Source organism: Brachyhypopomus gauderio, unplaced genomic scaffold, assembly GCF_052324685.1.
Source record: "Brachyhypopomus gauderio isolate BG-103 unplaced genomic scaffold, BGAUD_0.2 sc76, whole genome shotgun sequence".
Taxonomy (NCBI): Eukaryota; Metazoa; Chordata; class Actinopteri; order Gymnotiformes; family Hypopomidae; genus Brachyhypopomus; species Brachyhypopomus gauderio.
Window position 1 is genome coordinate 512056 of NW_027506897.1, and position 24875 is coordinate 536930.

Here is a 24875-nt window from a genome sequence, read left to right on the forward strand (position 1 = left end):
AGGGTTCCTCGATGATTTGCGACGGAGGCACGACTTTTTCTTCTTTGCACTCCTCAAACATGCTGTACAGATTCGTCTTAATAGTTTCAATGCCCATGTTTTTCATCATATTCTTGAACAGATTATCGACCATGGCGAAATACTTTAGCATGTGGTACCAGTTGAGACGCCCGTACTTCACCTCACCATTTTTCCCAACGTCATCTCCGGGAGCCCCGCGTTTACGCGAGCAGGTCACCGCCAAACAGAGGTCTACTACTCCCTCGGCGAGCATACACGCTCGGATGTTGAAAACGTGGTACGGGCTTCTGTAACCTTTCCATTCGTGCTCCTTAATAGTATGAAGCGGCACTTCTCCTCTCTCCACAAGGTATTCAAACTCCGTACGCCATCTTCGGAACTCCTTCCAGTCGTACAGATCGTATTCCACTTTCTCTGTAGCATTCTCAAATATAAGGGCGGCCGTTCTTGGGATCGCGAAGAAGGTAACCGTGCAGGTGTTCTCGTCAAAAAAGTACCCTCCGCCACCCCTTTCATCTTTCAGAGGCCAGTAGCGTTGAGTGTCGCCGTGCGCCATCGGATCGATTCTTCTTTTCCACTTGAAACTTTTTTTAGGAGCGTACGGACAATCGCTTACCACCATAGACTGCATGGTGACTCCTCAAGGAAACGTTTCCCCTCTCTCTCTTTAAATGCTCGCGCGCTAAACACGCACCCCGGATTGGTCTGTTGAGATTGCCTCCTCATTGGTTCATCATAGTTTTGTTAACTGTTTGAAGTTACTCAAAGTAAGCATATTTGTGTGCGCATGCGCGGTTCTGTGTGTGTGTGTGTGTGTGTGCTGTTCAGGGGAGTGGGTGTGTGTGACTAGGGGTGTGTGCGCCGTTCTGTTCAGGGGAGTGGGTGTGCGTGACTAGGGGTGTGTGTGCGCTGTTCAGGGGAGTGGGTGTGTGTGTGTGTGTGCGTGTGTCTGAGATCCCTATCTTTTAGCGCTGGTCTGTGTGACTAGGGTTTGTGCACGTGTTTGTTTATGTGTGTGTGTGTGTGTGTGTGTGTCGCAGGTGTCTAGGGTTATACTGCTCCGGAGAGTCAACATCAAAGAAGATCAAAATAATAATAATAATTAACCTTATCAAGCAAAATATCAAAGCACAACTTAATACTCTTTGGTCGTCTTGACGTTGATTGATGCGATGATGATGTCATGAGTTGGGGTGGAGGGGCGGAGGGGGAGTGTGGGGGGAGGGGGGGGGGTGGGGGGAGGGGGGGGGGGTCAACTAGAGGTCAAAGTCGTAAATCACTTTTTTGGAATATGCCGTCCTCTAATCTCTCTCTGTTTGGTGCTGTATGAGAGATTTTACTGCACAAAATTATTTCACGTTGGGTTTAGAGGGCAAACGGTACGATTTTACTTGATGTGTATGTGACCTGGCTGGTGGGGCACGGGAGGAGAAGTCTATCTGTGACCGTGTGTGCTGTGCTGAAGACGCTTCCTTCACCTCGCTGAACTGAACTGCTGCTGCAGTAGTGATGTGTCGTTCGCGAACGATCCGGCTCTAAGAGCCGGCTCTTTGAATTGAACGATTGGAACCGGCTCCACAATGGGAGCCGTTTTTGGATCCTATTTGGGAGCCGTTTTTTTCCTTCGGTATCTCGCTGTCTCTCTACCTCCCTGTCGTCGCGCTTATGCTCTGCAAGTGCCACAGTGCCAGTTTTTTTCCAACGTCGTTTTTATTTGTCCTTCGGTTTCTCGCTGTCTCTGCCTCTCCTTGCGCGTATTGCTCTGCTTCTGCCAGCGCAATGAACAAAGTCATGTTTGCAGGGTTCATACACCTTTAAAAGGTGGAATTCAAGCACTTGTACGTCATTTTCAAGATCCATTTTCAATATTTCCCAGTACCTTAAACTTAATTAAGTTAAATATTTATCTTATTTATCTGTGCTTCCTGCTTTCCTCCTGTACAGACGCTTTTCTGTCAGCTCTGCCTGTCCTTTCATTTATTTGAGTTATATCTACAAGTTCAAGTTATTTTTACAAGTTAAAAGGATCCATTACTCGTTACTTCACTTGGTAAGCTTTTTTTTTTACATTAATCTATAAAGGATAATTTAGCATTTTTTACATTCCGACAGTCCAACACTGCGAGTGAACTGTTTTTTGCGCCTAATCCTTGTGAGTAGTTTTTGTGCACTGTTTTATCAGCAGCTGATATTGTTTTCAGCTGTGAAATACCTGCCAGAACTTATTGGGTGTTATTTTTGCACTTTGGATTTTTAACTTGGATATTTGAGCCTTGTGCCCGGTGCTTTTGCGATTATGGCTCATGCTTCCACATCATCTATTTGCTCTGAGTGTATCAAACTGTCTCAGAGGGTTGCAGAACTTCAGGAAAGAATCCATACCTTACATTCTATAAGGGAGGAGGAAGAATATCTGGACTGGATTCTTGCCACACAAACCGCTGACAAAACCGTCCCTGTGACTGGCAAAGAAAGAGACGTTTCTCTCCATTGTCGCTGGGATGTACTGGGGGCAAAGCCTAAGCTCATCTTTGGCCTCAACTCCTAATCCTGTTAACAACAACAGTGATAAGGGCTGGACTCTTGTTCGGGGGAAGGAACGTAGCAGAAACCAGCACAGCAGCGGCGGCAAGCAGCAATCTTCAGAACAGAACATTCTTCTCAATAACAGATATGAAGCTCTTGCCTCAACTGAAGTAGCAGAAACTGAGCAGTCTCATCACAACATACTGCCTCCCTCTCCAGGACATCAAGGACATCAAACGCACCCCAATCAGCATAAGAAATCCGACTCCAGTCTGGCTGCTAAGCATGCAAATAACTCTGGCCATTCGCGGACCAACCACCAGGCTGCCAACTGTGTTAGCCAGCAGCATGCTAACAAGCATGCTAAGAGGGTTAGCCATCGGGGTGGTAACCATGTTGGCCATCGGGGTGGTAACCATGTTGGCCATCGGGGTGGTAACCATGCTGGCCATCGGGGTGGTAACCATGCTGGCCATCGGGGTGGTAACCATGTTGGCCATCGGGGTGGTAACCATGTTGGCCATCGGGATGCTAACCATGTTAGCCGCCGAGGCATTAACGATGAAAGAAGACGAGGAACACCGCCACAGCCCAAAACGCTGCTAATTGGGGACTCAGTCATCAGAGATGTATGGAGCAACAGTATTAAGGCCTTTTGCTTTCCTCGTGTTACTGTCTGTGAAGTGATACCCATGATTCCACACATATTGCATGACCATCCAGCTACGGAAAGACTGATTGTACATGTCGGCTCTAGCAATGTTTACAAACAACAGTCTGAGATACTGAAACAGGATTTTAACCATCTGCTCAACATTCTGGAGTTTTCCCGGTGTGAAGTGTTCATTTCTGGACCGATACCAACTGCACATCGAGGCAGTGGTCACTTTACCAGACTGCTGGCTCTAAACAGCTGGCTCACTACAGCCTGTGCACATCGGAAGGTAAATTCATTCATTCATTGACAATTTCAACATTTTTTGGAGGCGTCCTGAGCTTTTTAAACCTGATCAGCTTCACCCTAACAGGGCTGGGACTCAAATGCTTGTGGATAATCTAATGTATGGAATCACTCACATGCGGAATCTGCACCCAACCACCAGCAGTAACGTCAGTAATGTCAGTCAAAGGAGCCCACCATCTCCTGTCAGAGAATCTGTCCACAGTCTCAGAGGTAAACTCCAGGAGATTGAAGAGGTTCTGCAACACTACAGAACCAGTCTGCTGTCTTGCAGGAACTCACCCACTTCTCCTGCACACTCAGTAAATTCTCAGGTCTGACACACTGGAACCCATGCTCCTAGTCAGTGCTACATTCCAGTTATTTTAAATAGCTGGTGGCATGGCTCTCAGAATCTAAATAAAAATGTAATCAGAAGAAAACATAAGGGTACAAAACATTGTAACAAACAAAATTTGATCCCAGTGAAATGCACAAGTGATGTAAGCGATGCTGATCAAACACATCAAGTCTTCAAAGTCTCCTTACTAAACGTCCGCTCACTCACAAACAAGTCTTTTATAATAGCTAAATTAATTGAAGATTACTGTCTGGACTTTCTTTTTCTAACAGAGACTTGGCTTGATAGCAATTGAGCAATAGTGCTAAATGAAGCTTCACCTCCCGACTTTAACTATTTTAATGTCTCCAGGGTAAATAAGAGAGGTGGTGGTGTTGCATGTTTTTACCATAAAGCATTCCGCTGTAAGCAGATCTCATTAGGGGAACATCCTACGTTTGAATATCTGGCAGTACAACTCAACAGTACTTATTCAGTTCTTTTGATTGTTATCTATCATCCTCCCAGACTACATGCAGATTTTCTTGAAGATTTTTAAGAAATGCTTTCAAGGATTTTACTTGATTTTGATTATGTTTTAATTGCTGGGGATTTTAATATTCACATGGATATATCCACAAATCCAATCACTTCAGAATTCATGAGGATGCCTAACTCTTTTGATCTCATACAGCATGTATCAGGCCCAACTCATAAGCATGGCCACATTTTAGATTTGGTCATTTCTAAACGTATAGAGGTTAATAATACTGAAATTACTGATGTTGCAATCTCTGACCATTTTGGTGTATTTTTCAACATGTCATTATCTACTAGAACACTCAGTGAAAAGCGCACAATAACCAAGCGTTATCTCAGTGCTGGCAGTGCCGTGGCCTTCACAGACATGATACAGTCCCTCCCTCCCCTCTCAGAAAATGGGAATGAGCTAGTTGAAACATTCACACACAGAGTTAGGAACTGTATTGATGCTGTGGCACCAAAGGTAACTAAAATAATCTCTGGTAAAATTAAGATGCCCTGCAGAAACACTCCATCTATTGTAAAATTTAGGCAAGATTGTAGGCAGGCTGAGAGACGTTGGCGAAAGTCAAAATTGCAAGTACATTTTGATATTTATAAAACAACATTGCAGAATTACAACAGTGAAGTGAAATCAGCAAGGAAAAACTATTTCTCTACCTTAATCAATTCATCCAATAATAACTCAGCTGTCTTGTTCAGAAGCATAGATCAGCTAGTAAACCCCACCTCCTGTGGCTTCCCTGAGACTGTTTCAGTTGAAAAATGTGAGGAGTTTGCTATATTTTTTAGGGACAAGATTACTAGTATAAGGCAGAACATAGCAACAAGCACTAATAGACCATCAACCCTTATATCAGTTACTCAGCCTAACTTTAATATGTCTTATTTCCAAGAAGTTGACATGGTAACACTACTTGATGTGATTTCATCACTAAAATCCTCTACTTGTGAACTGGACCCTTTACTAACAAGCTTTTTCAAGCAGGTTCTGAGCTCATTAGCAAATGAAGTTCTAACAATTGTTAATCAGTCTTTGCAATTGGGTGAATTCCCTAAAATTTTTAAAACTGCAATGGTTAAACCACTATTAAAGAACAGAAATCTTGATCCCACAATTCTTAATAATTATCGACCTATATCTAACCTTTCCTTTCTAAGCAAAATCATTGAAAAAGTAGTGTCAATCCAGTTGAATGACTATGTCAAAGTAAATCAAATAAATGACACTTTTCAATCTGGTTTCAGAGCTCTCTACAGCACTGAAACAGCCCTAGTTAAGGTAGTAAATGACTTGAGATTGAATAAGGATGCAGGCAAACTCTCAGTCCTTTTTCTGCTAGATTTAAGCGCCGCTTTTGACACCGTTGATCATGAAATACTTCTTGATCGACTACAGAGCTGGGTAGGCCTTAGTGGCTTAGTCTTAGACTGGTTTAGATCGTACCTAACTGGGCGTGATTACTATGTAGCATTAGGTACCTCTTCCTCCACATGTCAAAAAATAACTTGTGGCGTCCCCCAAGGATCAATTCTTGGGCCGTTACTATTCAACCTATATATGCTTCCGTTACCACCCATCATTAATAAACATGGTATTAGTTATCATCAATATGCAGATGACACTCAACTTTATATTTCGCTAGAACCTAAAGCCCTAAAATCAATTTGCTCACTGTTTGACTGCATAGATGATATACAGAAATGGATGTCTGACAATTTTCTGCAGTTAAATAAACAGAAGACAGAGGTTCTTGTTCTTGGCAGTGATTCACAAAGGAATGATGTCCAGACTTATTTAAATCAAATGAATCTGAAAGCCAAACAATGTGTTAAGAACCTGGGCGTCACCTTTGATAATGAGCTCAGCTTCAAATCACACATCATGACTACATGCAAGACAGCTTACTTTCATCTTCGAAACATTGCTAAGGTCCGAGATATGCTCTCTCCTGCTGACAGTGAAAAACTTGTCCATGCATTTATCACATCAAGGCTAGATTATTGTAACGCTGTTCTATCTGCTCTTCCAAAGAGCTCTATTTCGCACCTACAGCGAGTTCAGAACGCGGCTGCAAGGGTTCTGACCCACAGGAGAAAGAGAGATCATATTACACCTGCACTCCACTCACTGCACTGGTTACCTGTCAGCTTTAGAATAGATTTTAAGGTTCTAGTCATGGTTTTTAAATGTCTTCATGGTCTTGCCCCTCTTTACCTAAGTGAAATGATGGTTAGATATGTTCCAGTCAGGTCTCTCAGGTCTTCAAACAGTAATCTACTGGTGATTCTTAAAAGCCGATTAAAGATTGGCGAGGGTGCTTTTAGCCACTATGGCCCAAAGCTCTGGAATTCTCTTCCTGAAGAGCTCAGAGGCATTTCATCCCTGCATAGTTTTAAGAGCAGTCTCAAAACTTTCCTGTTTAGATCCGCTTTTAGTTAAGAAACTCTATCTTAATAGTTTTATCTTATTTACTTTACTTTTTATTATCTTACTTACTTTACTTTTTACTTTTTATGTTATTTTAATATTTTTATCTTTAATTTCTTTTAACATTTTCTTTTTGTCTTTTTGTCTTTGTCTTATCTCCTTTTAATGTTTCTTTTATTTGTACTGTAAAGCACTTTGAGTTACATGTATGTATGAAAGGTGCTATACAAATAAAGATTATTATTAATATTATTATTATTTATACATATACACAAAATGATTCGAAATAATTCGTTTTTTATCACATCGATTCAGTCAGATAGTTATTTGTTGTGAAACGTAATACAGTTACATTTTCAAGCATTTTCAAGTACTACTTTAGCACTTTTCAAACCTGGAACACAATGCAACATTAAAATTCGTCAGGTAAATGTTCCTTCTCCTGTTTTTAAAGGGTGTTTCTTTTATACTGCCACATATTAGTGATGTGTCGGTCGTGAACGAACCGGTTCAAAGAGCCGGCTCTTTTAAGTGAACAACGAGAGCCGGTTCCCCTCTAAGATCCCCCCCCCCCCCCCCCCCCCCGGTTAACAAATTACGTTCGCCACCCGTCAACAAATTACGTTTGCCACCCCCTCAAATAAGGAGCCATTTGGGAGCCGAAAGAGCCGACTCTTTATGAGGAGCTGAGCCAAAAGATCCAGCTCCCTAAAAAGAGCCGAAATTCCCATCACTACCACATATCGTTTAGGAGAACACTTAACAGAATGTCTCCAATGTCCGCATGTCAAGCGTGTGCTCCACACATCTGACCAATCACACGCAGCTTTCAGTTAATAATGTGGTGGGAAAACACTGAGAAAAAAAGTTATCTCCACTTTTTTTGTGGAAACAGGCAGACAATTGGCCAAGCTGTATTGCGTTCTATTTTGGTGCTATTTAGTGATAATTGAATAATTGGTTATAATAAAAGTTTTATTTATAAAGCATTGTTATGCAGCATTTTTACTCATCACAAGTGCTTATCGATGTTGTTGTGATTGGGGTTTTTGCTTACCTATAGCATTAGCAATAAAAGTATTTTACTCACCTTTATAGCAGAATCTAAATATAATCTAAGACTTGTATGTAACCACTGTTCAAATGCGTACGTGTATGAATTCCATAGAGGCCTTGCGAAACCTCTCTGTCTGAGCTGAGAAAGGGAAGATGATTGTGCAACCCAAAGGTGGGGGTCAGAAAAGTAATGCATGGTGACCTCCTGTTGACCGGAGCATCCAGCGAAGGGAACCACATGCATGATAGATGTTAAAATATGAGATAAAGGGGAAAGCATGGTTTACAGAAACCGCAATACCATGCACAGACGTTTTGGAGAAGATCAAGCTGTTTAGAGGCGTGGAATACAGTATATAAAGACTGCCTGTAACCATACTTATTCGAGAATTCTCGGATGCGCAGTTATTGCTCGTGTCTCTGAGATTCTCCCAGAGATATCTCTGTTTTAATAAAGGCCTTTTTGTTATTGCTATAATTTTGGTATGTTGTTCCTGCTATCTCTTTCCCATCAAACGAACACGCTGGGCTATAGTGGTTGATAGAAGTTTACAGCCCATAACAATTGGTGACCCCGACGTGATGGGAAGAGATAGATTTTTGGAGCACGTCTTCTAAAATACTGTTAGTTCATCCGAGCCGGCTCAACTAAAGGTAAAGCAGAATACCTGTTAAAACAAAATTTCTGCACATTTGTATAATACCAAATTGTGATGAACTAATGGTGTTTGGTCGATGCTAAATTAAATAGCAATTTTTTTTTTATTTTTATTATCTTTTTTGGTTTGGTTTAAAAGGTAAAATATATGGTTTAAAAGGAAAAAGGGTTTCAGTCCCTAAAAGGAAAATATAGGGTTAGAGTCCCTACTGGTCTAATAAGTGTTTCTTTGTTTCCTGGGGTGTGGCAAACCCTCCCGTTTGCCTGACGAGGCGACGGTAAGACCGAGCGGCGTTCTCGAGTCAGCTGGGTCACAGGCGTCCCGGGGACTTGAGGTACCCCCAAAATCGCCTGGTTTCGGACCAAAAACCTGAATTGATTGAGGGTGGTAAACCTTACGGTGTCAACAGAGCCCTCAATCTATTAAAGTAAGGTTGAAGACGACTGCAGGCGAGTATCAGTTTTTTTTATCAACAACAATGGCTGGTGAGGAAATGCGAAATGTATGCAAAAGTTTGATGTAAAATGGTTGGTTTATGGTGTTGGTTTATGTGAGTGGAGAATTTTATAGGAACAAATGACTGTGATTTGTGAAGTAATTCATACAACCAATGTTATGAGACATTAAAAGTATGAGGTGACCAAGATAGGCAGGCGACGACCGTGTGTCTTTAGGTGACATCATTGACCATAAATCATCACAGTCTCTCTGCAAATTAGAATAACTGAAAGAGCAACATGAGAATGTAGGAAGACTGAAGCGAGCGCAGTTAAACCGTAAAATAATCAATTGTGAAAGAGAACTAGCATTGCGATGCAAAATATAAGTTTGTTGGCTGGGGCTATCGGGGAACAGGCCAGGAAGATAGCAGACAGTCAGAAAAATGTGCCACCTTATGATCGGTAATGCCCACAGCTTCCTCACAGGAGAGTGCCACCAAAACTCAGGGAGAAGTAAAAGGAATCTATTCAGTGGTTAATGTAGAAACAAGAACAGTCCAAATAGTTAAAACCCCCAATAAAGAGTGTAAAAAACCCCATGCAAATTCAGTCATTCGACAAGATGAGAGCAAGCAGGGGGGGGAGAACTGCGACCAATGAGGAAGTGAATCTGAGCACTCTGGAGAGACTGAGAGAGGAAGTGGTGAACAACATTAGAACACGCTGCACACAGAAGACAGGCAGACGAGCAGAGGTAAAATAAATAAATATAAAATAAAATAAAATAAAAAACGTGCTAATCCTGCTAAAGGAATTAAACTAGGAAAGACCAAGAAGGGAGTTAAGGGACCAAGAAAAAGGGAAATAGACAATAAAAGTAAGTCAGGTCGTGCGGTAAGGGTTAACTGCAAATTAATAGGGACTGGGTGGAGATAGTTATAGATGGTGCACACACCGGGATAAGCGAAGTGAGTAAGTGAGGTAGACATGCCAGAGTGAAACGGTGATGTATTTGGCAAGTTAAACTAGATAAGTTTTGATAAGATATTGGCTTTGGGAGACGTTAGAGGTGTGGTAGCACTGTCATACATTCATTGTTTAGTTCTGCCCTCATTTGCCATCTCAGCTGTTTCTAGTTTATATCTCATTATTGTCTGGGATTTAGTTCCTGGTTTTATATGTTCTGATCGTGGGTTATTGTGTTTGTGATCTTGTGTTTTTTCCCTCTGTTACTCTGGTCAGTCGGGTAATAAGTTTGTTTAGGTTAATGTTTAAAATCTTTGCTGGTATTGGATTTTTACTGGTTCATCTAGCCTCCTTGTCCTTAGTTTGTTTTGATGTCTGGTTATTAATGAAAGTATGATAGATGTTCATGCATTATTAGTGTTTGAATCTGCCTGTCTAGCAGTTTTGTCTTCGGTTTAGGTTACTGACATGTTCCCTTGCTACACATGTTTTTAGCAGTGTGGTTTAGTTAATAAGGTTCTTTTTTGTTTCTGTATCGCTAGTTGCTTTAGTTCCTATGGTGTTTTCCCTGTGCCCTGTGTTATGTTAACATTCCCTTACATATAAATTTCTCTTCCTTGCAAAGTCACGGTGGACCTTCATATTCTTAGTGTTAAAGTGCACTGTAAAACCCAACAAGTTCACTAAACTCAAAAGTTTTGCTGTAACCGATTACCTAAGAAATGTTACTTTCATGTAATATAATTTTTAAGTACAGTTAACTTAAAAAAAAATAAAACTTTAGATAAAATATATAAGTTTAGGAAAATATTAATTTTTAAGATATATATATATTTAAGTACTGTATACTACAATACTTTTAGTAATAATTATATAATTAATAGAATTTCCTCCAACTTAACTTTTTTTTCATTTTTGTGGCATCTGGCAGACGCTCTTATCCAGGGCGACTTACATTTTATCTCAAGTGAGCAATTGAGGGTTAGGGGTCTTGCTCAGGGACACCTCAGTCATGGCTTCAGGTCTGGGAATCGAAACTTAAAACATAACAAAAAGCTAAGACAGCGCAAAACCTTAATGCTGGATTTACAGTGTAGTTTTCCCGCACCAGCCGCACTGTCCACCATGTTTGTTCACAAAATCGAAGTATGCTAATTAGATGGTTTTAACCAATAGGCATGCAGGAGCGCATTGCGTCAGACGCTCAGCAAATATTAAATGAAAAACAATGAGTTTAGTGATTGTCTTCACTTGAAAATGTTGAGCTTATTGAGATTAAAACTTGAATCTCATTGTATGAACCTTAATGTTTTAAGCTGTTTGAACTGTTTTGCAGTTTTGCTTACAAATAGAATAATTTTTATGAGTTCACCACACTATCAGGGAATACAGTGTGAAGTTACTGTTTAAGTTAAGTGCCTTTCAGTATGCAGAAAGCACAACTAACCTGCTACATGAAGTACCCCTCACTAGACATAATGGAGCATTAGGTGAGGCCCTCTGTTAAATGGCCAGTACATGCAGCATCCGCCATTTGTAAAGTCACATGGTTGGATAAGTCAACTCCCACAAGTTATCAGAGCCAAACAGCATACATCCGGGTGTCCCAATGCTCACACCTTAACTGGTTTAGAAAAGGGTGTACGGAGGCAGTGTACGCGTACAGGGGCCCGCCCCAGACTCCTCAATATGTTCCCTATCTGCAACAGGGGTGGGAGTACCCACCAATGAGATTTAACTCAAGTTTAAGAGGGAGGGGTCGGGCAAGGGGCAACGATGGTCAGGGTGGTCCTGGCAACTGTGGTCGTGGCATGTCGGGTGGATGTTTCTTTGTGGGCAGGAGTGTTGGTGGTCGAGGGAGTGTCCTCAGAACGCCGTTGGACAAGGGAGGTCCAGAAGTCCGTATGTACTAGCACCAAACCAAAGCTGCGGCAGACCCCATGCTGCCCCTCACTGCCCGTACTCAAAGGTTGTCATTTCTGGTTGAAACAAAGGAGCAACTCATTCAGCAATCAACTGTGTTTTACCTGATGCTGATTCTGTGACCAAAGTCTGTTCCAATGACTGTGCAATGTGGCCAGCAGCCCATTAACCACAACTTCCTCATATCAGAGACTGCACCTGATAACCTCTGCAGAAGAGACATTTTAAACTAGGAGCTACTGTGTTATGTAGCCCTCTAGGACTGGTGATCCCCACGGAATGGCCTCCCACAGTTCACATCTTCTGGAGCCAGACTCCTGCACTGCGAGGAGCGTCCACTCTGTCTTCATGGCCTAGAGGCTGTGGATCACTCTGAGCCTCGCGTCCTGCCGCCCGACCCACTGCATGTTAATTTGTTTTATGACCAATAGGTGATCCATATTTTGGGGAGGAATTTGAGGAAGAGCTACAGGATAAGGTATGGGAGATTGCAACCAGGGGCATATGGGTGGAGCCTGATGGTGTGGTGGTCCCTGTGAGGCTGAAACCTGCTTAGCGACACTGGAATGATTAGGAGAGCCACTATAGCATTGGGTAATAACTAATATTCCATGTGTGAGCTATGATAAGTCTTGTAATACTTGGTTTATTAAAACAATGTCATTTGTCAAAGTTATTCTAATGTGATATGTTGAGCAGGTTCCAGGAGAGAGAATGCTGCGATCATCTTGACCATAATTTAATTTTAGATCAGATAACAGCTTCTCTGTGATCAGAGGGACCTCATGACGTTGGCTTCATCTCACAGCCACCAGCTGCGTTTGAGACACAGGCAGATTACTCTAGATGTTTCTGAAACACCCTCTTGTGTTTCAGAAAAAAGGGGGGGGGACAGTAAGGTGCTGATTTATTACATCAACTTGTTTAAATAAATAAAACAGCACACATAGTCACAAGACATTCATTATATATTCTAACCAGCCACAGCGTCATGACTTTTGTAAAATCACAAATGTTCACACTACAGAAGGTTTGTGTTTTAAAACTTAATGTTTTCACTTGAAGAAATTAATATGGCATGGTATGTTACAGGGTCCGGCACATGAGTGTGTAACTGAGGTGGCATATGCAGCTAAATGGAACCCTGGGGAAGCGAACATGTGGACAGATTCAGGAGTCGAGATGGTGGTGTTGAATCAGGATTTGTGGTGGTAATGGAAGCTCAGGAAGACGCAGACGAGTTCTGGGTAGCACATTCAGGTAAAACTGGGTAGTACAATCAGCACAGAGGGCTGAGATTTTGGCTGTCATTGTAGCACTAAGGTGGGTGGAAGGCAAGAAAGTTAACATCTGTACACACTCTGCGTACGTGGTAGGAGTGGTTCATGTAGAACTCTGTACAAAGAGAGTAGGTTACACTACTTCAGGAGGTAAATTCATTCAATGTTAAGATGTAAAAGGTGTTGTTACTGTTGGTAAGAGTTGCTATCATTAAATGTTCAAGTTATCAAAAGGGGGCAATTTAACACAGAGTTAATGCAGCTGCAGACGTGGGTGCTAAAAAGAGGCAGGATATGTAACAGGAGCCCATCAGATGTTTTGCAGGGCAGAGAACAGTGGTCTCCTCTGCCATAGGATTCAGAGCTACGTAAACTACAGGAAAAATGTTGTGGTTAAACAAAGGTGGTAAATGAGGTAAGGAGGTTTGGAAAGGACCTAATGTGAGACCGGTTTTACTAAGTCAATTGATTAATTCAGTGTTGTCTGAAGCACAAGGGGTAGGAAAAATGAAGGAAAATGTGTTACTGGTCACACCCATACTTAACTGACTTAATAGCAGACTGGACTGAAAATGTGAATATCTGTAATGCACATAACTTGTGTTTTAAGACCAGGTCTAAGAAAGTTTCCTGGGCAATAGGAGCCAGGAGAGGAGATTCAGACTGACTACACTGACATGTTAATACCAGAACGGGGACTAAGGTATTTGTTAGTGACTGTGGATAAATTCTTATGTTGGGTAGAAGCATTTCCCACCAGGCCAGAGGACTCTAAGTTGGTCTGCAAAATGTTGATAAAATTACTGGATACTGCACCATTGTATAATAAATTAAGTGTACTCAGATAATGGGATGCACTTCACTAGCAAGGAGCTAAAATTTGTGAAACAAAATTTGGGTTTGAGACACAAATATGGGTTGGTTTATCATTCTCAATCTCAGGGTAAATTGGAAAGGATAAATGGTAACAAAGGATAAAGGAAAAGATATGTGCACAAATGTATGTGTTTGTATTGTTGGCCAGAAGATCTTCAGTGAATTTTGTTACAGGATTCACTTCGTTTGAGCTCATGACAGTGAGAAGTTTTCGGGGACCCCCCAACGTGCTTGCGACATCTGACAGGAAAACCACAAGGTTGTACAAATAATGGTAAAATGCCTTAAAAAGCTGTCTGTGAAGCTTATTCTGTCCAGGTGTAAGGAGGAGTCAGAATCAACGCCATGAGCATATCTACCAGTCACCAAGTCGTTGAGAAGACATCACACGCCATCCAATTGAAGGGCAAAGGAGAAATGTGGTATCACTTCAACCAGTGCCGACCATCAGAAACATCCCTTGAGCGCGCAGAGATACGGAGCTCTCAAACAACGAGTTAAAATAACACTAGAGCTGGGGCACGTTAAAGGCCTAGTTTAACATTGTTTATTTGACCTTGTTTATTGTTGGTTTATTGTTATTTGTTTTTTGTTTGTTTCTGTACTATTATTAAAGTTGGCACTAATGTGATGATTATTATGTAACAGAATGTTAACGGGCCGCCCAATGGAGGATGGGTTTCCTTTTGAGTCTTGGACCTCCCAAGGTTTCTTCCTATTCCCCACCATCATAGGGAGTTTTTCCTTGCCACTGTCGCCTTTGGCTTGCTCACTAGGGATCTGGACCCATAGTATTGTTAACCTTGTAAATCCTGTAAAGCGCTGTGTGACAACATGTGTTGTGAAAAGCACTATACAAATATATTTGATTTGATTTTGATTCGAATGTGAAGCCATAAAATGTTTGTCTCACCAGGACCTTCAGGGGAGCGCCCCCTGTGTATGTGGGTCCATGGTGGGTCAAGGCCTTTATTGTCTTAATAGCAACTGCAAAATTGTTGTTGTATTCCATGCGTAAGAAACTTAGTGTAACGCTTTATCAGCACTGTGATTGAACAGGGGGATCCTCAGGGACAAGCAGCTATGATGTCACTGTTGTATCATGGGGAGTCAGATGAGAGGGTAACATTTTGTGATCTCTGTTTTAATCAGAGATCAAGAGAGGGAACTGTTGTGATTGGGGTTTTTGCTTACCTATAGCATTAGCAATAAAAGTATTTTACTCACCTTTATAGCAGAATCTAAATATAATCTAAGACTTGTATGTAACCACTGTTCAAATGCGTACGTGTATGAATTCCATAGAGGCCTTGCGAAACCTCTCTGTCTGAGCTGAGAAAGGGAAGATGATTGTGCAACCCAAAGGTGGGGGTCAGAAAAGTAATGCATGGTGACCTCCTGTTGACCGGAGCATCCAGCGAAGGGAACCACATGCATGATAGATGTTAAAATATGAGATAAAGAGGGAAGCATGGTTTACAGAAACCGCAATACCATGCACAGACGTTTTGGAGAAGATCAAGCTGTTTAGAGGCGTGGAATACAGTATATAAAGACTGCCTGTAACCATACTTATTCGAGAATTCTCGGATGCGCAGTTATTGCTCGTGTCTCTGAGATTCTCCCAGAGATATCTCTGTTTTAATAAAGGCCTTTTTGTTATTGCTATAATTTTGGTATGTTGTTCATCTCTTTCCCATCAAACGAACACGCTGGGCTATAGTGGTTGATAGAAGTTTACAGCCCATAACAATGTCAATAATGAAACAAAATGTTATAAAATTAGGTTTAAGCTATTAATTAATTAATAATGTAAAATATATATGGGGAGCCGTTTGGGAGCCGAAAGAGCCGGCTCTCCACAGTAAGAAGAGCCATTAGAGCCGCATCTCAAAATAGAGCCGAAAATCACTATGCTGCAGCACATCTGGTGTGACAGGAAGAGAGAGGTGTGTGTGAAGTGGTGGCTCATTTCAGGGCATTGTTTTTAATCGCTCAGGTTTTCAAAAGATCATTTCAAACCGACCTCAGTAAAATAATAATAATAATTATTATTATTAAAAAACGAAGTTTCAAAAAGGCACTTTCGTTGATAAAGGGCAGAGTTGGTGGTGCTGATGTCTATGTGTGCACACCACTGGTTGTGTGTGTGTGTATGTTATGTGGTGGGGGGTAATGAACATAGCGGTTAGTTAGCCCAGGGGTGTCAAACATACGGCCCGCCAGGGGGTTCAGTCCAGCCCGCGGAATAAACCTGCATTATTAAAGAAGAATAAACTCAATTTTATTTAAAATCTGCAGTTCTGCGTGTTTTAGTGTGTTCTATCACTTTACCCACTTTTTCTGTTGACCCTGGCACCCTCTTAAGTGAAATGTCTTTGTCAAAAAAGAGAAAAGTGGACACAGAGTGTCGGATTTTAAGAAAAATGGAAAGTTCATGTGTTCAGAATTGCTTTGCAGATGTGGAAAATGTCACTGTGATCAGCTTTTATGCACAATTCACTTAAATGTTAAAATGAGTAAAAGTGGTTGTTGAAATTGCACATACTTTTCTTAAAAAGTAAAATTTGTTCATAATATATTTAGGAAAAAGGCATTTAGTAAAAGGACAATTCATTTCATATCAAGATTTTTATAATTAACTTCTTTGCACTAATACAAAGAAAAATAAGTGGACTTATTGTTAGTTCCATGTAATTTTGGAATGAGTTTGCTGGTCTGGCCCCCTTGAGATCCGATTAAATTGTATGCGGCCCCCAGACCAAAATGAGTTTGACACCCCTGCCTTAGCCCCTCCCCAAACAGACAGGGCTCCACCCCCTCAGGTGTAGGTAAGGGAAACATTTAATCACACAGCTTATATGAGTGAGGTGAACACATGACAGTTCTTATATCACCACAAATGGAAATGATCACATCATTGTCCCATTAAGTGATTTTAAAAGCAAGTCTGCATACTAATTAATATCAGTGCAGCAGGTTCATGGTCTCCAGATCTTCCCCCTGGGTGACCCAGGACCCCCCCCCCCCCCCCCCCCCCAAGAGATCTCTTCATCTGGGAAGAATGTTGTACCTAAGGGTTTGGTGATGGGGTGAGCTCTTACCTCACTACAGTATGTGTGTGTGTGTGTGTGTGTGTGTGTGTGTGTGTGTGTGTGTGTGTGTGTGTGTGTTGTGTGTGTGTGTGTGTGTGTGTGTGTGTGTGTGTGTGAGAGAGAGAGAGAGAGAGAGACAGAGACAGAGAGAGAGAGAGAGAGAGAGAGAGAGAAGATATTGCCTGTGTGTTTTTGACAGAGAGTGAGAAAGAGGATATTGACTGTGTGTGTGACAGAGAGAGAAAGAAAGAGAGAGAGAGGATATTGACTGTGTGTGTGAGAGACAGAGACAGAGAAAGTGTGTGTGTCTCTCTGTGTGTGTATAAAGAATCAGTAAGTCAGTAACTCACTCTAGTTTCTCCAGTGTACAGTGTGGATCCTCCAGTAGAGCAGAGAGCTGCTTCACTCCTGAGTCTCCTAGTTTATTGTAGTTCAGATTCAGCTCTCTCAGGTGTGATGAGGGGTTTGACCTCAGAGCTGAACACAGAGCAGCACAGCCTTCCTCTCCAATACTGCACTCAGACAGACTGTAGAGAGAAGGTAAAAAACTTCACACTTCCACATCAACATACACGTGAACACAAACACAGACACTGTGTGTGTATTCAGGACAAACATACAGTGATGTGTGTGTGTGTGTGTGTGTGTGTGAGTATGTGTGTGTGTGTGTGAGAGAGAGAGAGAGAGAGAGAGAGAGAAAGAGGATATTGACTGTGTGTGACAGAGAGAGAGAGAGAGAGAGAGAGAAAGAGAGAGGATATTGACTGTGTGTGTGAGAGAGAGAGACAGAGAAAGTGCGTGTATCTCTGTGTGTGTGTGTACAAGGAGTCAGTAAGTCATTAACTCACTCTAGTTTCTCCAGTGTACAGTGTGGATCCTCCAGTAGAGCAGAGAGCTGCTTCACTCCTGAGTCTCCTGGTTTATTGTTGTTCAGTTTCAGCTCTCTCAGGTGTGATGAGGGGTTTGACCTCAGAGCTGAACACAGAGCAGCACAGCCTTCCTCTCTAATACTGCACTCAGACAGACTGTAGAGAGAAGGAGAAAAATTCACACTTACACATCAACACACACGTAAACACAAAGACAGACACTGTGTGTGTATTCAGGACAAACATACAGTGATGTGTGTGTGTGTGAGTATGTGTGTGCATAAGTGTGTGTGTGTGTGTGTGTGAGAGAGAGAGAGAGAGAGAGAGAGAGAGAGAGTGAGAGAGGGGTTTGACCTCAGAGCTGAACACAGAGCAGCACAGCCTTCCTCTCTAATACTGCAGTTAGACAGACTGTAGTGAGAAGGCGAAAAACTCCTCACACTTACACATCAACACACACACTCACACAAACACTGTGTGTGTATTCAGAAGAATAGACATGCAATGATGTATAAAACGTGTGTGTGTGTGTGAGAGAGAGAGAGAGAGAGAGAGAGAAAGAGAGAAAGAGAGAGAGAGAGAGAGATGATAATTCTTTTTTGCAGTTAACAATGTTAACTTGTGATTTTGTACAGATTGTAAAATGCTTTCGGGAAAGTCCCCCCAGTGCTGTAATGTGTTTATGAATGAAAATACTCACTCAGCTTTTCTGGATGCTGTGACCACTTGCATCAATCTCAGTAGACATTCCTCTGATCGGTCATATTTATACAGGTTAAACTCATCTAGCTCCTCTTCTGAGTTCAGCAACACAAACACCACAGCTGACCACTGAGCAGGAGAGAATCTGGCTCCACTGAGACAACTTGTGTTGTCACGTCTTCTGTTCAGGTATGTTTGGACTTCCTGCACTAGAGAATGATCATTCAGTTCATTCAGACAGTGGAACAGATTGATGGATTTCTCTGGAGAGGGATTCTCCCTGATCTTCTCCTTGATGTACTTGACTGTTTCCTCTGTGCTGTGAGAGCTGCTTCCTGTCTGTGTCAGTAGACCTTGTAAGAGAGTCTGATTGGACTCCAGTGAGAGACCCAGAAGGAAGCGGAGGAAAAGGTCCAGGTGTCCATTCTCACTCTGTAAGGCCTTGTCCACTGCATTCTTAAGGAAGTCAGACATTGTTGATCTTTTAATGTCATGTAGGTCTGCAGTGGTTTGATGTTCCAGCACATTTGTGTTGTTGGAGATGAAGGAGAGAAATGCATATAAAGCAGCCAGAAACTCCTGAACACTCAGATGTACAAAGCTGAACACCTTCTCCAGGTGCAGTTCAAACTCCTTTCTGAAGATCTGGGTACACACTCCTGAATACACGGACACTTCTTTGACATCAATGCCACACTCTCTCAGGTCTTCCTCGTAGAAGATCAGGTTGCCCTTTTCCAGCTGTTGGAAAGCCAGTTTTCCCAGTGCCAGAACAATATTTCTAGTCTGGTGAGGATCAGTGTCAGTTTTTCTACGGTACTTTCTGTCCTTGTGTTTGATGTTAAAGATCAGGAAGTGTGTGAACATCTGAGTCAGAATCTTGGGGATCTCTCCACTCTCTGCTTCACCCAACATGCTCTCTAGAACAGTGGCTGCAATCCAACAGAAGACTGGAATGTGGCACATGATGTAGAGGCTTCTTGATGACTTCATGTGTGAGATGATTTTATTGGCCAGGATCTGATCACTGATTCTCTTCCTGAAGTACTCCTCTTTCTGAGGGCCACTGAACCCTCGTACCTCTGTTACCAGGTCAACACACTCAGGAGGGATCTGATTGGCTGCTGCTGGTCGAGAGGTTATCCAGAGGAGAGCAGAGGGAAGCAGATTCCTCATGATGAGGTTTGTGAGCAGCACGTCCACTGAGGTCGACTTCGTTATGTCCCACAAGTCCTCATTGTTTTGGAAATCTAGAGGAAATCGACACTCATCCAGACCATCAAAGATAAAAATGACTTTATAAGCATCACAGTTTATTAACTGTAATGTATTTGTTTCTGGGAAAAAGCGATGAAGCAAAACCATCAGATTCATTTCTTTCTTGATAAAATTCAGCTCCCTAAAAGGAAGTGGAAATATGAAGCGGACGTCCTGATTGGCTCTTCCTTCAGCCCAGTCCAGAATGAACTTCTGCACAGAGACTGTTTTCCCAATTCCAGCAACTCCTTTAGTCAGCACTGTTCTGATGGGTTTGTCTTTAAAGAGGTCATTACATTTGATGGGTGTCTCCTGTGTTGCTGGTCTCCTGGATGCTGTCTGAATCTGTCTCACCTCATGTTCATTATTGACGTCTCCACTCCCTCCCTCTGTGATGTAGAGCTCTGTGAAGATCTCATTCAGAAAGGTTGAGCTTCCATGATCTGAGATTCCTTCATTAATTTTTTTATATTTCTCCAGTAATTTGTGTTTGAGCTTTTGCTGATATGCAGATATCATCTCTAAAACAACAGAAACACATGATGACAGTAATTTTTTATTTAGTTATTGTGACGGTGAGGGAGTTAAAAAAGAACAAAGTGATAACTCCAGTCTCAGGGAAAATGAAGGATTTAAAGGATAAATTGTACCAGCACAAAACGCATGGCATAACCCAAATAACCAGCAGTCAACTGGTACAAAGACGAGACATATATAGACAGACAAACGACCCTCAGGTGGTGGGATCCTAATAGGCCCCGTGTAACGGGTATAAAATAGAAGGAAAATTTTAGCGATTTTTTTGTTGTTTATGGAATTTATTTTACTATGCTGCATATTAATTTCACCAAATATTGGGAGTGTTGTGATGGGCAGTGTCACGAATTCTGGTGACCGTTGGGTGACGTTGGTGACCGTTATTTTTACGCCTCTCGTCAGTCTGCATTGGATACGGCAGAGAGAGGTACGTACTCCGTGTGGTATGATTTATAGTTTGCATTTTCAGGTTCACAACATCGATTTAATTGCTCACAGTAGTTAGGTACGTTAAAGGAATTGTTATGTTGGAAGTTCTGTGTAGTTTTTGTGTCATTTTTACCTGTATGTGTACGTTTTGAGGGCTTGAACACAGACTAGTTATAGACTAGTAAGAGGCTAGTTCCGCCATTTCATTTTCGCGGACTTATGGTTAAACTTGCCTTCTTTTCATGTCAGGTGCATGTTCTTTGTGAATGAGGAGCCTGACTGTAATGTTTCTTTTTTTTTTTATTATTATTTCACTACAGGTATGTGTATACGCTTTATTTCTAATACCACATTGGTAAATGTTTCCTTTCGTTTATGGGTTACTGATTTTAAGTAATGTAATGATTGAGGTGGGGAAAATGTTTGATGTTTATATATGTATAATTTGTTATTTCGTTTTGTGTATGATTAATTGATTGATTGATATGAATTTGATGTAAGGTTTGTGTAACTTTGCTTCATTACTTTTGTCAAAAAGTCAGTCTGCATTGGATACGGCAGAGAGAGGTGCATATTCTTTGTGAATGATGAGCCTGACTGTGATGTTTCTTTTTTTTTTATTATTTCACTACAGTTGACAATAAACCTCGGTACGCCAAGAGCAGCTGACTTGCGTCACTTTGTTACTACTACCAGAACACAACGCAGAGAGCAAGGGCCGATATAGGGAAGGCCAGTTACACCCACCCACCTCAGGGACGAACACATCATCACAACAACAGGACAACATGAAATACTGCCGCTGTGGCCGGAGGTGGCCAGCAGGGGGCGTCTGCAGCGTGACAGATATTATCTCTGGCCCACTTTTAAAATACCTTTATTCAGTTTGCACTAAACCCAAATGAACTATGCCCCCCTCAGACATACTGATAGTAAATAGTAAAAATAGATTTATTTGACATCAAGATCAATAATCTATATGGTCATGATCTGGTGGTTAGGGAATTGTGGGTTGTGACCGGAGGGTCGTGGGTTTGATTCCCAGGCCTGACGCCATAACTTGAGCAAGACACCTAACCCCAACTGCTCCCTGGGTGCTGGGCTAGGGCTGCCCACCGCTCTGGACATGTGTGCACCACAGCCCCCTAGTAATGTGGCAACTATAATGTTCTCACAAATAATTATTCTACGAGCATTTAAATGCTGAAGGCTCTTCTAAATTCTTTTTATTGATATACGATTAAACAGTATGTGCTAATGGCTCTAAAATACTTCAACAAATGTGTTTTATTATGAAGATAAACTATGAACAGTGTGTTGTTTGTCTATTGTTTCTCAGTCAGATAATGCAAACCAGTCAGATTTACTAAAGTGTTTCTGTGCTAATCAAAGATGTCTGATCCAAAATTGCTTGTAACATGCAACAGCTCAGCCCGGGCTAAGCCATTTTTGGCCACCAGAGGGAGACACAGATCAGCCACACCTTTCACCCAGCCCACTGGAGAGCAGCTGACAGGCCCCCTGGTGGTCAGTGTTAGTTAAAGAGATCTTAAGGGCTGTCTGCTGATTCTCCTCTATTCCTCCTCTCTACAGTCTTGAGTTCTGTCTTCACACTCTTAAGTTCTCATCATTCTTCCTTCGTTGGAAGAGACGTTTTTAGCAGCCCTTTCCACTGACATCTTTAGTTGTTTAGGTTCTCTGTGCTGGTATCACACTGGTTTGGTCACCCTGAGGGTGATGGTTTGATCCCTCAATAGGAGTTTTGGGGTTGAGGTTATGGGTGTGTCCTGTAATCATTCCCCACGCCCAGCTGGGATCAAACATCTACAGTTCCAGAACCTTTTTATTGGTGGAAATACAACAAATGGTTCCAAATTAGATTTACAAACCAGAGCAGTTCTGGTTCCTTATTGCTGGAAAAGGGTCAACCTAGTGCTTAGTGCTTGATCTTTTGTTGTCATAACACCCCGTATGTACAGTGCATCTATATAGACCACATATGTCAAAGCCAAGGCCCGCGGGCCAGATCCGGCCCGCAAATTGATTATCTATGGCCCCCTGGATGATATTTAATTACTATTAGAACCGGCCCGCAGGCCACAGCCGCACCGCTGGTGTTTTGCATAAACAAACACTACATTCCCCACAATGCAACGGTAGCCCGCAAAGTAACTGCAGCGCGCACAAGTGGTGAGGGTCTGCGCGGTGAAAATGACGTAATCGCAGTGGCTCCGCCCGTGAGCGAGGGCTTCGCGCGCTGTCGATTCGCGAGGTCGTGCACCTCTCCAATTTTGTTACTTTGCGTGTGCCGCGCCTCAGCGCAATGAACAAAGTCATGTTTGCCGGGTTCATACACCTTTATAAGGTGGAATTAAAGAACTTGTACGCCACTTTAAAGGTCCAGTTCAATATTTCCCAGCACGTTAAACTTAATTAAGTTAAATATTTATACATATACTCGAAATAATTCGAATTAATTAGCTTTTTATTCACATTATTTAATGGTTGTTTATTTTCAAAACGCCCAATCTTAACATCTTCACATTCTCTCATGTTTCATCCTGGAATTACAAGAGGCTCGTATTTGTTAACGTTGTCACGGAACAGCTCCGGACCCCTCCCTTTGGGCGTGTGTTTATGTTCTCTACGTCGGGTTATAACCATGTATGTCTTTCCGTGGGTGTGGTTGTGTGTGTGCGCGTGTTCGTCGGTCCCACCTGTGACAAGTCTCGTCATCACTGGGGAATGTGTAGTTCGCTTATTTAATGTGCGCTCGCGCAATGTCTCGTGCTTGTCTTTGTTGTAAGCCAGTGTCAGGTCTGTGTTGAGTGTTTTGTAGTTTGCTGTGCGCTACTTGTGTTGCTTGTTTCTACGTCAAATAAATGTGTGTTTGTGCAACGCACTTGCCTCGTCGTGCCTGCCATCCATCGTTACAAACGTAAAAAGAACTGTTCAGTCAGACAGCTATTTGTTGTGAAACGAAGTAGTTACAATTTCAAGCATTTTCAAGTACTTTACCCTAAATTCCAGCACTTTTCTGTAGCCAGCGTAGCCAAGGCGACGCTTTCTTTGTTTTGGCGCGCACATGAAGGATGACGTCATGAGTAGAATAGCACCTGCATTGGGTGAGCCATTTACAGGTAGGCACATATAGGGACACCTGTGGGGTCCTAGAGGAGAGCGTGGTGGCTAAAGCGCATGCAGGTGGCGGCGTCTAGAGGAAGCGTGTCTGTACCAGCGAGTCCGAAGTGTGGGGACGCGAGTATAGGAGTGTTTAGGCGGAGTGGCCGCAGGTCATTAATGTAGCAACAGCCGGCGTGTGTACGGAATACGAGTCTGTTGGTGACACGCCACATCCATTCTTTCTCTTCCTGATCTACGAATGATCGGCTACCAGTGTGCTGTGACAAGCTGCTATCCTGTCCATGAGTGAAGTTGGTCAATCCTGATGAATGGGGAAGGGCCACGGCTTTAGGGGTTGTCAGTTGCTGTTTTCTACCGGTTTTTGTTATCTCTGTTTGCTACTGCTTTCTATTTTGTTTTCTTTATTTTGTGTTTCTTTTTTTTATTTAAAAGATCTTACCATAGCAAATCCTATAGCGGTCTTTTAATGATATGCTGCGCAGGGGTATTTAAGTGACCCGTTGTTTTAAAAACCCTTACTCTTGTGTGACTACCTGTACATTTAGTTATTGGTCGAGGTACCCTTGTTTTAACTTGAGTCTCTTGATTATTTTGATTCGGTACTATTCAGATGTGGCTATGTTGAGACTGAGATATAGGCAGCCATATCGGGTGCTGTGCTCACTTTAGAGTGTGATTTGGAAACATTTGCAGTGGGGTGCGGATTGGCTGAATTTTTGAGATTATTCACGAGTGGTATTGTCAATTGGCTGTCTTCACTCAGTCTCTAAACCACAAACAGGTAGTTTCAACACTTCTGAAATTGTTTCTCGTCTTATTTTTGTGTTAGTTGGTGTATTTG

At 42.1% G+C, this 24875-nt stretch overlaps 1 protein-coding gene and 1 long non-coding RNA gene across 5 annotated transcripts in view; one reads left to right on the top strand and one right to left on the bottom strand.

Annotated features, from left to right (window-relative positions):
- LOC143491515 (NLR family CARD domain-containing protein 3-like) overlaps positions 1 to 24875 on the bottom strand; it is a 50850-nt gene that overhangs the window by 17892 nt on the left and 8083 nt on the right. For 2 of the 4 annotated variants that reach the window (XM_076990601.1, XM_076990600.1), the window contains 3 exons: positions 18666 to 20445; positions 17945 to 18121; positions 17447 to 17623 (listed from right to left, as the gene is read on the bottom strand). In XM_076990601.1, coding sequence (XP_076846716.1) covers positions 17447 to 17623; positions 17945 to 18121; positions 18666 to 20445 — 2134 coding nt within the window. The remainder of the gene's footprint in view (positions 1 to 17446; positions 17624 to 17944; positions 18122 to 18665; positions 20446 to 24875) is intronic. The other 2 variants (XM_076990603.1, XM_076990602.1) reach the window with 1 other exon arrangement.
- Positions 8736 to 15672, top strand: LOC143491513 (uncharacterized). Its single transcript, XR_013125220.1, has 2 exons — positions 8736 to 9710; positions 12938 to 15672. It is a non-coding gene; the product is annotated as an uncharacterized LOC143491513 (long non-coding RNA).